Raw genomic sequence first — 14,404 nt, forward strand, 5'->3', positions numbered from 1 at the left:
GTGCTTTACCTTCAAATACCTCCACAGTTCCTGTTCGACTTACATTTCTGACCTGCTAAAAAAAAAAAAAAAGTACTCCCCCAGCCGCTCTCTCCACTCCTCCGATGACCTACAACTGACTTCCTATACTCATAACCTCATCACATGCATGGCTCCAAGACTTTTCTAGAGTTGCCCCAACTCTCTGGATTGGTCTTCCTCTTCCTATTCAGCTTGCTCCTACCTTCTGCTCATTTAAAAGAGCACTCAAAACCTATTTTTTCAAACTTCCCTACCCATCTTCTTCTGTCTTTTAAAACCGTCACTACTTCTCACCACTACATATCTCCCCTCTCCTATTGAATCTTACTTCCCCCACCTTTTAGATTGTAAGCTCTTCTGGGCCTTTGAAACCCATATTTAATATGGGTTTATTAAATATGTTAATATTTAGGTCTATATTTAGAAATAGGTTAATATTTAGGTCTGTCATTTGCAACCCATATTTAATGTACAGCGCTGCATAGTATGTTGGAACTTTATAAATCCTGTTTAATTATAATAATATTGGCAAGTCCAGCTTTGCTTCTACAGTTGTTCCCTATTTGTCTGGTATTAAAAACAAACCACTGAAGGATCAGGAAAAAGGCAAAGGGTACACTGTTCTTGAGGCAAGATAGAAGAAGGTGAAGCCAATTCTAAAGGTAGTTCAAGAAGCATGTAGCCATGATGGCTAGGGAGGTGAAAAAGAAATGAAAGAAATTTTCATCAATCTCCTGCTTCTCTCCCTTTCATCTGGTCAACAGTGATTTAGTAATTCTGGAAAGCTTCTCTCAGGTCAGATTTCTTTAAACAACTCAAGTGTACAACCTATACATGTAAAACACTGGAGGGATGCTCAACAAAAAGTGACTTTAAGAAATACTGTAGAACCAAGTAAAAGACAAAAAAGTCCTTTTCCTTCCTGTGATTGTCCTGATGTCACTTCCTTTGCCTCTACTGATACTTGGAATAACTACACTATTAAAAACTGGAAGGGGTCAGCCAATTTACAGCATACAAGATAGGAAAATCATAATGTCTGCATACCTTACACAGACAGTATAGAAAGTACAGAAAATACAGAAAATAAAACTGAAACACATAGCATGGAGACTAAATAAAACATCAAACAACCAATGAACACATAAAACATAGCATACTGTGAGCTTTACAATGCATACATTTCTATTAGAATCTTACCCTCATAATGTTGCAAAATTAATTGATCACATTAGGAAAAAGATAGCATTGCTGTCCACATATACATTTTCAATAATTGTATAGAAAATGTCACACTCAGAATAGTTCCAAAAGTTCATTAAAAAACAAAGCACATCACTCATGAAAGTAATTAACTTTGTTACAGTCACAGTAGAACAGTAATCACTTCCATGTTATTAAAATCTTACCAAAACACTGTTTCTACAAAAAGCTATAATGAAATACAATGTTTACCACTGAACTATAGAAATTACACAATTTAGAATAACTGTTTTAAAGAACTGGCACACTTTGCTAGAAGTATCAGGATTACTGGTTACACATAACTGAAAACAAATATATATTACCTTTGCAGGGGACACAAGTGCAGTTTCCAATCTTGAGATACGTGCCAGAGATCGATAAAAGTATTTCTGACATCCATACCAGGTTGTTGTGATCTCAGCCATTAACCTAAGTGAAAGTACATAAGCAGAACATCAGTCTATTATTTAAATGTATTTTGGCATCCAATTTATCTTGTAAACAAATTAAAACTACAACATTGGTTTACCAAAAGAGTAGGGCATATTCACTTTCAAAAAGAATTTTCTCTCTTAGTAAATGAGATTAAATAATGTTAAAATTGAAATTAGACCTAAAGGGTATACAACATATTTTTTATGCTATAACAGGCTTAACAAGCAAAGAAATCCTTTCCCATTGCTACAACACCCACTTTTCAAGCCTTCTTCCAGGTTCAGTAGTCTAATTCTCATGCATGTGAAAGGAGTTAATACTTTTTTTGACAAGATCGTGACAGGTCCTCTCTAACAATTAGTTCCCTGCTGGGAATAGTCTTTCTCCCCATTAGTTCTGGTGAAAGGAAGTGAAATCTAACCAGATACATGAGTCTCAACCCTTCTCTCCACTACATCCAAAACAATCACTCAAGATTTTAAGTGCTATATAATGCAGTAAATTTTCATGGCAATAAAAAAAAATTATCATACCCAGCACTCATCTCCGCTGTGGAGTTCGAGACAGTCAAAGCATTATTTACATCCAATGGGTGCAGGCAAAGTATATCTTGATTGTTCTTGGTACGTATCCAAGAAAGCCCTTTTCGATATGACAAACCTACATTTTGTTAAAATAAAATTTCAAGTAGATATAATCAGTTACTATCTTTTTGTATTTAATACTGGTAACTTGCTGTTATATTATTTAAAAAAAAACAAAAAAAAAAAAAAAAAAAACTTATTTTCTAACGAGTACTTATTTTTATTCAAACAAATCCCCTCCCACCATAATTTAATTGGTAAATACTGACATCATGAAAAAACAAGTGGCTTAAAAAATTATAAAAATGGGTTAGCATTGTACTAATTTAAATCCACAATCATGAATTACACAAATGGAATGTAGTAAAAATGGATTTAGGGGCAGTTATCTTTAATTGTATACAATCCAAAAGTATTTGCTCACCGCTTTTGCCTAGCATTTTGAAAAGTTCGGAGAGTGCCCTTTGCTTCTGCAAAAGGATGTTTTTAGCCTCAGACTTCTGCTTTTCCTTCTCAGCGGTTGGGTTAACTTTAAGATTCTGTAGCTCATTTACAGATTCAGCGATCCCTTCTGCAATACAACCAGATAAGATCAATTTTCAAAGCTGCATAAAACACATTATGGCTATGGCTATGATTTTCACTACATACTGTAGTGCTTGAACAATAGGAAACAAAAGCACAAAATGATTTAAAGTGCAATTGAGAATTAACTTGCCTGTAAAATCACTGAGGTTTTCAAACAATGCTGGCATTGGGCTATTCTTTATAAATGAAGCGCACAGTTTCCTCATCTTCTTTGTCAATTTAGGCAGGCGTTGCTGAAGAGAGTCTGATGAATAAATGTCTTCCCCACAGTTTAGCTGTGAAAACAAATTTGCACACAACTGCTTTCACAAAACATACATTTGTGTATAAACCAAATTATTACGTCTCTTATCTACTATGAAAGTATCTGCAAGATGGTACAACTTTGTATTTTTTTTAAAAACCTAACTTTTGCTTTAAAGGATAATTGTACATTCTGAAACAGTTACCTAAAAAAATATGCAGTTTAGGTAGCTTATTGCATCATAAGTTGTCCTGCACTTAGCTGCATGCTTGCTTCATTTGTCTTACAAACTACAAGGTCCACTTAAAACTTTGTAACTAAAGATAGCTATCTGCTAACTGGATGATCTATTTGAGTCTAGCTCAATATAACCACTCAGCAATTGTGAATGCATTAGCAATAAAAATGAATGTGTCAAGACAGTTTTGCTGATAAGGTCCCTATTTAAATAAAGACTTCAGGTGAGCTACTACAATCAGTGAAATCTATGTATTTGTATTGGTAGTTAAAAAGCAATATGGCTGCGCTTACACAACCATCTATGTAATATTTTTGCATTTGTTGTTTGAATAGATTTTCATCTAATAAGAAAAAACAAATGACCACTATACAACACTTACATAAACCCATGAAAACTTTACCAATTATAAAATATTAACTTTATTTTTATACAATTTTTACTTTAAAAGCCTTACAGGTGCACTACTTGCTCCAGATAAAGCAGCCTTCAAAACAGAAGTAAGCCTTAGTCGTAATGTAGAGCGTCCTTTGATCGTTGAGTCTGTTGAGGCGTCATTAAACTCCATTTGTTGCTCTTGAATACTTTCAATTAGTGCAGGACAAGATGGTTCACAAAGAGCTGCTTCAAATTTCTTAGTAAACTTAAAGAGGGTTCTGAAAGTAATGTAAAATAAAAGCATAGACAACAACAGAAAACATAATTAAGACCAATCATTAATATAATAAAAACAACAAAAGGAATTATTAAAAAAATGTATACAGCAAAATATAGCTAATTTGAACATGAGTAGACTCCAAAAAAGAGTTTTTCACTACTAAGATCCAGTACAAGCCTCCTAATGGTTTAAATATATTTAGATTATTATGCAAAATTGGCTTCTCTGCATAACAGAATAGTGTCAAAAGGAATCATACTAAAATACTAACATGAGACAACATATAAGGTTAAAAAAATAACTTTCCTGTGCTTTTTAGTACTGGCTAAAAGTTGTAATCCTTACTTAGGATGATCAATTCAATCACGTCAAATAGGTCTGTTTGCCTAAAGCTTTTAGTCTTTGTCACAATTTAATGACACTTTTCTGCATTTTTTTCAGTGGAAAACACTTTAAAAAGTTTATCTAGATAAAAAAAGAAAAAAAGCATAGCTTATTTACCAGTATCTCCCCTAAGAACAACCTATTTTAGGATAAAAAGTACCTTAATATTGGTTTATATTTGAGTAAACACTTAGAAGGGGTTAGATCAAATATGTCATGTACCACAAGCCCTTAGAATAAATTTACAACCAACATCTCCACTGAGATTTAAGCGTAAGGTAAAATGTCTGTTTGTTTTTTGTTTTTTTGCAATAGCCAAAAAAAAAAAAAAAACCTCCCCCCCTCCCTGGTTATTTATTGTTGGATTGGGCCTAATTGAATTGACACGTTATCGCGAGTTCCCGCGATATCATCGCGTTCCTGCACAGTAACCCCAATTACTATACCTAAAGAGCAGAAGCAATGCGCAGCTACCAGTCTCCGGAAGGTTGACCTCGAGCGTTGCGTCTCCAACCCCGAATGGACTGACGAATCATTCTTCTTCCAACATGGCAACAAAGCCCGTCTCTGTAACTACTGACAGTGCACCTGCCATGGTTAGATCTAACAAGGGACTTTCGTTTGAAGCTGCAGAGGCTGATCACGGCGATCTGCTTTACCACACTGAGGTTCACTGGCTCACTTGTGGCAACATCTTGAAGCGCGTTATCGCCCTGCGCAACGAGATTGTTTCCTTCGTCAGTGAGAGGGCCTCAAGGGCTTTCTGACAAGGTTTGGATCTGTCTCTAAGAACATGCAACATCATGTTTCCCATTGATCGCACTGTATTTAAATAAAAAAATCTTTCCTTGGACACCTTGTTTCTTCTGGCCTAGTGTCTTCTTGACCTCCTGAAATGGCCTAGTAGTCCAAAAAGTTTGCTGACTCCTGGCCTAGGCGATCAAGAATGAATGGGAACACAAAGCTACCGGGGATACCTACGTCACGCATCCCGGGAGGCTCTTGGCTGCTTCTTCTGCGCATGCCCCAGATGCTCGGGCATGGGAGATGCTCGGGCAAAAGGAGCCTTTTCGTGAAAAGGGGAAAAAATTGCTGATCACACGCATGCGCAGTTAGTTCGTCAAGATTTTTTTCCAACCTATGTCTCCTGATCTCGTGCCTGGGTCAGGTGACGTAGGAAGAATAGCCCCTTCCTGATGAAAGACACCTCTGGACTGATCGACTGCGCTGCAGGATTGAAGGTTAAGTGCATTTTTTTTTTTTTTGGACATTTTTCAGTTTACTTTCTCTTTAAGGGACTTTACCGGCATATATAAATTTACATATAATCCCCTTTTGATATAGTTCCACCAAATCTTTTTGTTCTGTTACATTTCACAGATCTTACTCTCCTTCTTCAGGGATGTTGATTGAGACAGGAATGTTGGAATAATGATCACTTGTATCCCATTCAAAAAAACAAATTCCTTTTGTTATACTTACCTATTATTTAGCTTAATGTGGGGACAAGTTGGCAAATGCAGCAATCACCTCAAACGAGGATAGTTTTACCAATATTACCAGTGTTCTTGTATTCGTTCATCCCCCCTTGAATGAGGTGTGGATGTGGTAATCACTTTTTTCATTGTAAATCCTCCTAGTCTTCAGACAAGTGATTGCTGCCAGCAGCTTTGGAGATTTGGAGGAACTATATCAAAATGGGAAATGAATGCAATATATCATTTTGTATCTTGAAATTTTTAGTGATTGGGCTCTGTGTGTAGCTAACACGGAGTATTATTCTGTACCAAATTGTGGCTTGGTTTGTGCCAGCACAACGACTTTAAACAGAAACAATGTTAAGATTAGAAATGTTTTTAAATACTTGTTTGTTAGATTACACGTGAATTTATATACGCCGGTTAAGTCCTTTCATCGCAGTGGAGTGTTTGGTTGTGTATTTGAGTATAGTAGGCAGGGTCCTACTGGTGTCACTGTTTGTATTTATCTGTCATTTACAACCCCTATTTAATGTACAGCGCTGGGTAATATGTTGGCGCTTTATAAATCCTGTTTATTAATAATATTAGTATATGTTTGTGGTTTTAAAACCATTAAATGCTTTGGGTAACCATGTCACTGTTTTCTTACCGATGTGTTTTTTCCACTGACTGTTTCACAGACCAAAAACTGACATCATTCCACCTGGATATTTTCACAAAGTCCTTAAAATAAAAATATATAAATTACAATCCCAAAATTGTATTCCAAACATTACCAACTTCTTACCCCTTTTCCTGTGTATGAACTTTGCTAGGATAGTGATTTAACAAACACTTCAGTATTAAATTGGCACTACTGCAATGGTACATGTACAATATTTTGTTTAATTGGCTCTTATCAAGTTTACCTACTCCCCTCCCAACTTGGCTATGCCCATTTTTTACACCATGTGCAATAAATTTATTCACAGATATTTAGGTCCTGCAGGTGAAGGAAAAAGTTTCTAATTCAGGTTTATCAAACCTAACATTTTGATTCTGGGGTTATTTTCTCTGTTTATCTCTATTTTGCACATGCATGCATGCACTACTGTGACTATTATGTCGACTGATGTCTTACCTTCAGCTCCTTTTCCACTGGACTACGTAATTCGGTGATCCTTGCTTGGATGGAAGGCAAAAATTGTTTATAATAATTGTAGAGATTCCAAAGAAGACCGCATAAAGAATCTAAACAAAAAAAAAAAAAAAATTTTACTTGAAAGAATCTGTACCGCAGAAAAGACAAAACTCAATTCCTTCTTCCTTGGACCACCATAGTAAACTGTGGTTCTATAGCAAGAGAGGAATTATAGTTACTAGGAAGATAGACCGTTTTTAGTTCTAACTTTATCCCCTCAACATCCTGTGTGTGACAGCATCACCTCATCTGTTACTAATCTATACTGTTATGTCTCTCAGTCAACTATATAGGAAATAAATGACATATTTGGCAGTTTTGGTAAATGTATGAAGCAGTGAATATGACTTTCACCACTGGTACATCTTGGTGCATATGTTTTAGTGTACCGTAGTTGAACTGCCTGCAGAGAAAGTTAGGTGCGAGTTACATTAATTGCTTCATAAATATCTATCAAACTGGAAATAAATACTAAAGGCAGTTATTATTAAGATGTACAATCATAGTTAGGCAAGTATGTACTGAAAAAGAACATTGTCCAAGGTCCCCACTGATTACCTAAAATCTTACTCTTATTGTCATGTGCACATTTATTTCTAATAAATTTTGATATTTTTTCATTGCACAAAAGATTTGGTGCTTAAATAAAAGAAGAAAATAAATTTAGCCAATATATATTTAGGATAAAGGGAAAAGGAGCTTATTTAAATAAGGATACTAACATTGAACTAATATTTTTTTTTTCAACATGGACAAGTTTTATTATCTTTAATTGCACCCACATAATCACAACTTTAAATGTTTAATATACTATGTGGATTCTATATAAAGAAGTATAAAGCAATAAGAGGTTAACCCCCAACAAGTAACTTGCCTCCATCCAGACCCTCCCAGTTATTTTCTAAAAAATAAGTCTTGTGAGTGTGCATTTGTTTCTAAGTCTAAATCATTCTATGCTGAAGCTATCTTACATTGTGATCTATTATTTGCACCTCAAAGTCTTCTTTCTATTTAAATGAACAATAACATGAGTGAACCTGTTTCTATTGTCATTTGTATAATTGATAATCTCAATAAAAATGTTTGTGTAAAAATGTACAGCCAGGTTGAAAAAATACATAAATGTAGTTAGTAATACTCATCTTTAAATTTTTTAATCATGACCAGTTTAATTAAATAGAAAGCTAAAGCCCTGTAATTGTTCAATCTCCGGCCACAGACAATAAAGAACTGGAATATTTTGCATTAAGCCTAGACCAGTATGGGCCGGATAACACATACCTTTTTCTCCCTGCATCACAAGAAGAACATGACAATGGAAAACCAGCAGCATCTGGAGACGAGAGTGAAATTCTCCCAGTGTGGAACTTTCAATAAATGCTTGAAGTGTGTTTGTAATAGACTGTAACGTGGACGCTTCACTGTCTTCATCTAAACAATTTAAACATACAAATCAGCATCAGAAACAAGCCACTTTAACGAGGGACTGCAAACATACTCATACTCATTTACTAACTACCTTGTTCCTTGTCTGATTCCAAGTACTTTTCAATCAGCTGGTATATTGAGAACCAGTGTTTGTTGGATTTCTTAGCATGCGGATTCGCAGCATTATCAAGACTTAAAGACCAGCAGCTGGGAACCAAAAAAAAAATTTTTTTTCATTTTTTTAAGAAAACAAAATTTAGCAACTAAAAATAAAATCTCAAACATCTTGACAATGAAAAAAGTCTCTAGTCTTGATTTTTTGCAGTATGGTGCAAGTGAAATTGCATTTGTAAATACATTTCAATATGTAAAATAAATTGGTTGAAATGCAGTTATGTTTATGAAAATTTAGAACACAGAAAAAAATAAACATCTAGATACGTCTCTGAAAAAACATTTTCCTATGTTTTAATACTTTGAATATGTTGTACGCACTTAAAAAAATTGTTGATATGCCAAAAATATAGCATGCTCATACGATTGTTATGACAGCACAACTCAAAATTCCCAAGCATGTGCTTTTACATCTGCCTACTTTACTTCTGATGGATTCCAAGGAACACAGAACTCATCATTTCAATATCTTCTCCTTGTACACAGAAGTTAATCAGTTTACAAGATTTCTGGCAAAATAACAGGTATTTTGTGCACTTGAGATAACACACACAAAAAAGAAAAATCTTACTTCAGTTCAAGTTTTCGCCATTGAATAATAAGTTGTGTAACTTCATCAAGGTTTTTGCGCAGAGACAGACTCTTGCTAGCATTTTCTTCCCAATCCTTAAAAAAAAAAAAAAAAAAAAAAACATACAAAGTTTGCAAATAATCTACACAAATTTTCAGTTAGAAAGTGTCACTTTTATTTTTTGTGCAAGTTTCCTTGGAATGAACAGACTAGGATATTGGTTACAAAATGTATTTAAATGAAAAACCCTAAAGCTACTAAATATATTTTTTGATTATGTATACATTTTAATGTCAAAAACGTAAACTACCCTGTAAATGTTTTAATATTTTAGAAATCTTGTTTGTTTATATGGACTGTAGTTTTATCTGTACTTGGAGCAGCTGTATTTGAGATTGAGGAATCTATGCGTGCATATGTAAAAAAAACTTTTTTGTTTATTGGTGTAAAACAATCACATTTCAGCGCATATAACAGAGTAGAGGTCCTAATCTTTGCTTTATTTTCATGCCAAAAAAAAAAAAAAAAATCATTTACAATATGCAAATATCCTAGGGTCATGCGTGTGTGATTTTTTTAAAGAAAAGTCTTCTTTAATATAACCTTGATATGACAAATACACAGCTAATCCAGGCTCACGTCCTGCTTTTCAGCTTACACGAGTCCTGCTGTGAAGCAACGCGAGCCTGCCCAGGAGGACTCGTGTAAGCTGAAAAGCAGGAAGACAGAAGGAGGCACAGGAGGACTGGCAGGGACGCCAGACCAGAGAGGGGACTCGCGGGGACACCGGGCGCTGCAGGTAAGTACTGGTACCCGGCGTACAAGACGACCCCCGACTTTGTCATAGATTTTTCGGGGTTAAAAAGTCGTCTTGTACGCCGGAAAATACGGTAATATTTTAAGAGGGCAGTAGGGAGCCAATGTAGAAGCATAGAACTGGAATAGGGTGTAATAGTGATTTTTAGTCTTTGACTGCCTTATGTCCTCACATTCACCAACATTTCCTGTTCAATGACCATTTACTGTTGAAATTCCCCAGTCTGATGGCTTTTGCAGCAGAACAATCAATAAATATTACGTAGGTCCCTTTAGTGATGTGGGAGGCCCCATTTGTGCATCCTATACCATGTAAGTTGACCAGCACTGGGATGATGTACTTAAGCCAAAGGATGAACATTAATAAAAACGTTTCAAGAATTTTCAGAAATAGATGAGCAATAGTAACTTTAAGCTTTGTGTCCAGTTTTTAAACATAACAAATGTGAAGGTATTTTCCTGTAGCTACACTTACCTGGGACTTTGATAGAAGCATCTCTAAACCATTTAAAAATTTGGAAAGTGGGCTGGACAGAGGAAATCCTTGAATGCGATCAATTATAACCAAAAGCTGCAAAAAACAATGTTTCAGGTTACAATATACAAGAAAATGGTTAAATTCTTTAGTAAATAAATTGGATAGTTGGGTTTGAAAAAATAGCTTAATTGAGCTAGGCAGATGTTATTCCTGCATTACATAAGAAGTTAAAAAGCAGTTTTGCAGGGGAAATTACCCTCATTAGCCATTTAATGGGGTACACCGGTTTAACTTGATGCAACGCAAATATAAAATCAACCAAACCCATAGCAGAAATTCCACGCATAGGCATGTAGACATTGTCAAGACAACCGTATGAAGTTCAAATCGAGCATCAAAATAGGGAAGAAAGGAGACTGAAGTGACCGAACAAGGCAAATTGTTAGTGCAAGGCAAGCTGGCTTGAGTTTTTCAGAAACTGCAAATCCGCTGTGATTTTTACAAATGTCCATATCTAGGATTTACAGAGAATGGCGTGTAAACAGGACCATGCAAGGGATAGTTTTCTGGGTAAAAATCTGTTGTTGATGCCAAAAGTCAGAAGGAAAAGGCCAGACAGGTACAATCTGATAGAAGGGCAACAGTATCTAAAATAACCAGTTGTTAGAACAAAGATATGAAAAGCACCTCTGCTCAGAACGTACAACATATCGAATGTTGAAATAGATAGACTTTACCAACAGGAGACCACATTCATGCAAATATGGACCAAGAAACCTGGGAAATGTTTTCAGCACATTGTTGAGCAAGTCATACCAGGTACAAGAAATGTGTACTTTATTAAGTGGCCAGTAAGTGTATAACTCTTTGCTTATTAGTATTTTACTCTTTCATTTCAATGCAAGTCCTATTTGCAACAAAGAACTTCTAGGTTAAAGTTTCTAAATTGAATTTATTTGGGTCCTTAAATAATTATCTTATGAATTATATCTATATCAGGAATATTAACTAAGCTTAGCTAGCTGGATTATGGTTAGCTAAGAAAGCAGAACTTTTTTTTCACTAAATGTCTTAGATTTCTTCAATCATTTTAGAATGTTAGTCATTTTTTATATTGTATTATAGACTTGTGTTCATAGCAATTGTATTCTGCTTGCAATTTTATATTATTTAATCAACAAGCATCTTTAGGAAAAAAAAAAAAATGTTCAAAAGTATTATGACATCAACAGAGTTAAAGTGGTCAGGATTTGGCAACAAGGATTCCTCACCTGAACCAAAGCAGGATGTTCTGGCCATTCTTTCAGGAGCTTGTTTATCTCCAGGGTGAAATGATTAAGAACTTGGTAGCACTGCGTGACCTGCTGGATATTAGGATGTTGATAGAAATCATAAGGACCATCTTGTTGCAATATAATGTTTGAGGAAGTGTTTCCAGATATTGTGTTCTGAAGAAGAGTACTGGCCAATAAATGACTTCCCAGAAGATTATCATTTACTTCAGCGCCTAGAAAAGAGAATTTGAAGAAGTATTCATGCCAATCAATAATTAAGCAAAATTAAAAAATCGTGCTCTCTATAAAACAATTTTTTTGGAGCACATCACAGTACAACATAAACAATATTTTTCAATGCAGACTACTTGCAAATGCAACAGGTAACCAACATAAAACACATTTTATCAGGTCAGTAAATGTTTAAATTAGTTTTAATAATATGGGAAACTGCCCAGCACTCAACTTTTTGTAAAAAAAAAGTCAGATAATGTCAGAGTATAAATAAAAAAAAATGTTAAAAACACACCAAAACAGCTCACTGTAATACCTACTCCCTGAAAAGGAGAACTGTTGGGTTGCTGATAAATCCATCTGCAGTGCCTCAACAGAGCAAGAACCAGCAGGAGCTTAACATGCAAATACTTCTGGTCTCAAACCTACACAAAGCCCCTTACCAACTCTCAGAAATGCAAATTCTTGTTTAAACTCGCAAATACCAATTGTAGACCAATTTATAATGGAAAGATGAATGTGGTAAACTCTCCTATCATGTTTATCTTTCCATTTTAAACTAGATTCTGTTATCTAACATTCACATTTCAACATTTGGTATATTACACATAAACACCTCGGGTAACTTCTGGTAATGACTGCTTGTATGTGTATATTTTTGAATATATGAATTGTTCATTACATTTACATTTATCTATATTTTGCATATTTAAACTGCGTGTCATATTTACAACTGCTCTACCAGACGCACAGCAACCCCTGTAGAAGCCTGTTTGGGCAAAACGTTTTGGGTTCGGTCTTTTTCGTCTGTGCGCCACTTCCTACCTCATTGTCTATACTTCTGCAGTTGCAGTCTAACTTTCTGTATTATTAGAGTGGGTTTCTTTTGTCTAGTATCTACTTGATGGCAAGTTAATTACTTTATGCCATCAAAACTAATGTTGCTATGTACATTCGATTTTGTATCACAATGATTCTGTATTGAATAAATTTGATCATTGAATACAAGATGTACTACTACAAAAAAAACCCACGTGTCTATCTTGTCTTTGTTTACATACCTAAGCACCTATTATACGACAATATATATTTTTTAATCATCTTTTCACAGAAGAAAAAACAAAAGCATACCAATTAAGGGATACAGATTTTCCACAAGGGTAGCGCTTGTCCGGTAACATGACAAAAACAAACTGATGTAATGTTTGGAAAATTGCTGCTCTGAGTTCTGGTGATACCACAGAGATCTGGCAGTACTCAAACATAGCTGCTGGTGAGTATTCATTAAGGTCTGTGCCGAACTTTCAGACACTAATATGTCATCTGCTTCCTCTGATTCACCATCACTGGTTTCGGTATCCATACGTTCATCTAAACTGGGCTGCGCTGTTATATCTGCAAAATCCTACAGCAAATAGAGAGTAGTGTTACAACATACAAAAAGGAATGCAAAAAGATAATGCATAAAACAAAGGTGTAACTTGTAAAACCTCTAAAGGAATAAAAAAAATAAAACATTCATCTGAATTACTGCTACAAAAATTCATAGTTTATTTAAATTTGACATTTAACCTGCTTATTCATTTTCTCTATATACTCTATTTTAATCATCATGAATGAAACAGGTGAATGAGAAAGGTAGGCCAGGGTATTTCCAGCTGGATGTTGCAGAACATCCTCGAACCAGGTAAAAAACGCTGATCTGTCACTATTGTGGAAGATTCTTTTGAACACACAAATAATGTGGTAAAATCAAAGTAAATTATTTAATTTTAGAAGAGGTACTTGCACAACTGTGCAATACTGAAGTTAAGGAAGGAGATCAGCTTTAACCCATGATAGAGAAGTCAAAGTTCTTATATTGTCAGATTGTCTCTACTTGGTATTGAATAAAAATCCTTACAAACTTAACACTATGTTATAGCCATACTTGTTCGTAAGTGGGAAAATGAAGGCGGAATTCATTCTCATCTTCTTGTTCTTCTGTGACTCCAGAACCGAGACTCTTCGTTTTGTATTTATATAGGCTGTTCTCCTCCTGCTCCCGATCTCGAGCTCGCTGCTCCTGCTCATCCCACTCATTGATTATAGCCTTGGAAAAGACGTTTAAAAAAGGATTTTACTTTAGAGAAATGATAATAAAGATATGTAATTAAGTAGCAGACCTAAGAGATGGTAGAACTGATGATGTAAAAAATCCCAGCAATTAGGAAAATAAAACCAAAAACACAGAGTTATAGACATGTTTTTTTGCATTTATTTATGAGTGCACTATGAAGCAAATACGTTTTTCATCTCAATATAAAATTGAATCACTCACCACAAACTATTTGCTGTCGTATCCAGGGTCACAATTCAAACAAAGTTTAAA

General features: G+C 35.0%; 1 protein-coding gene across 1 annotated transcript in view; it reads right to left on the reverse strand.

Annotated features, from left to right (window-relative positions):
* MDN1 (midasin AAA ATPase 1) overlaps window positions 1-14,404 on the reverse strand; it is a 98,408-nt gene that overhangs the window by 20,126 nt on the left and 63,878 nt on the right. Inside the window, 14 exon segments of the mRNA XM_072408636.1 lie at window positions 1,590-1,695; window positions 2,235-2,361; window positions 2,710-2,856; window positions 3,004-3,148; window positions 3,813-4,011; window positions 6,528-6,601; window positions 6,999-7,108; window positions 8,340-8,489; window positions 8,578-8,693; window positions 9,232-9,326; window positions 10,523-10,618; window positions 11,797-12,032; window positions 13,165-13,438; window positions 13,964-14,125. Of these exon segments, the coding sequence (XP_072264737.1) occupies window positions 1,590-1,695; window positions 2,235-2,361; window positions 2,710-2,856; window positions 3,004-3,148; window positions 3,813-4,011; window positions 6,528-6,601; window positions 6,999-7,108; window positions 8,340-8,489; window positions 8,578-8,693; window positions 9,232-9,326; window positions 10,523-10,618; window positions 11,797-12,032; window positions 13,165-13,438; window positions 13,964-14,125 (2,037 nt within the window).

Source organism: Pyxicephalus adspersus, chromosome 4, assembly GCF_032062135.1.
Source record: "Pyxicephalus adspersus chromosome 4, UCB_Pads_2.0, whole genome shotgun sequence".
NCBI classification, from domain to species: Eukaryota; Metazoa; Chordata; class Amphibia; order Anura; family Pyxicephalidae; genus Pyxicephalus; species Pyxicephalus adspersus.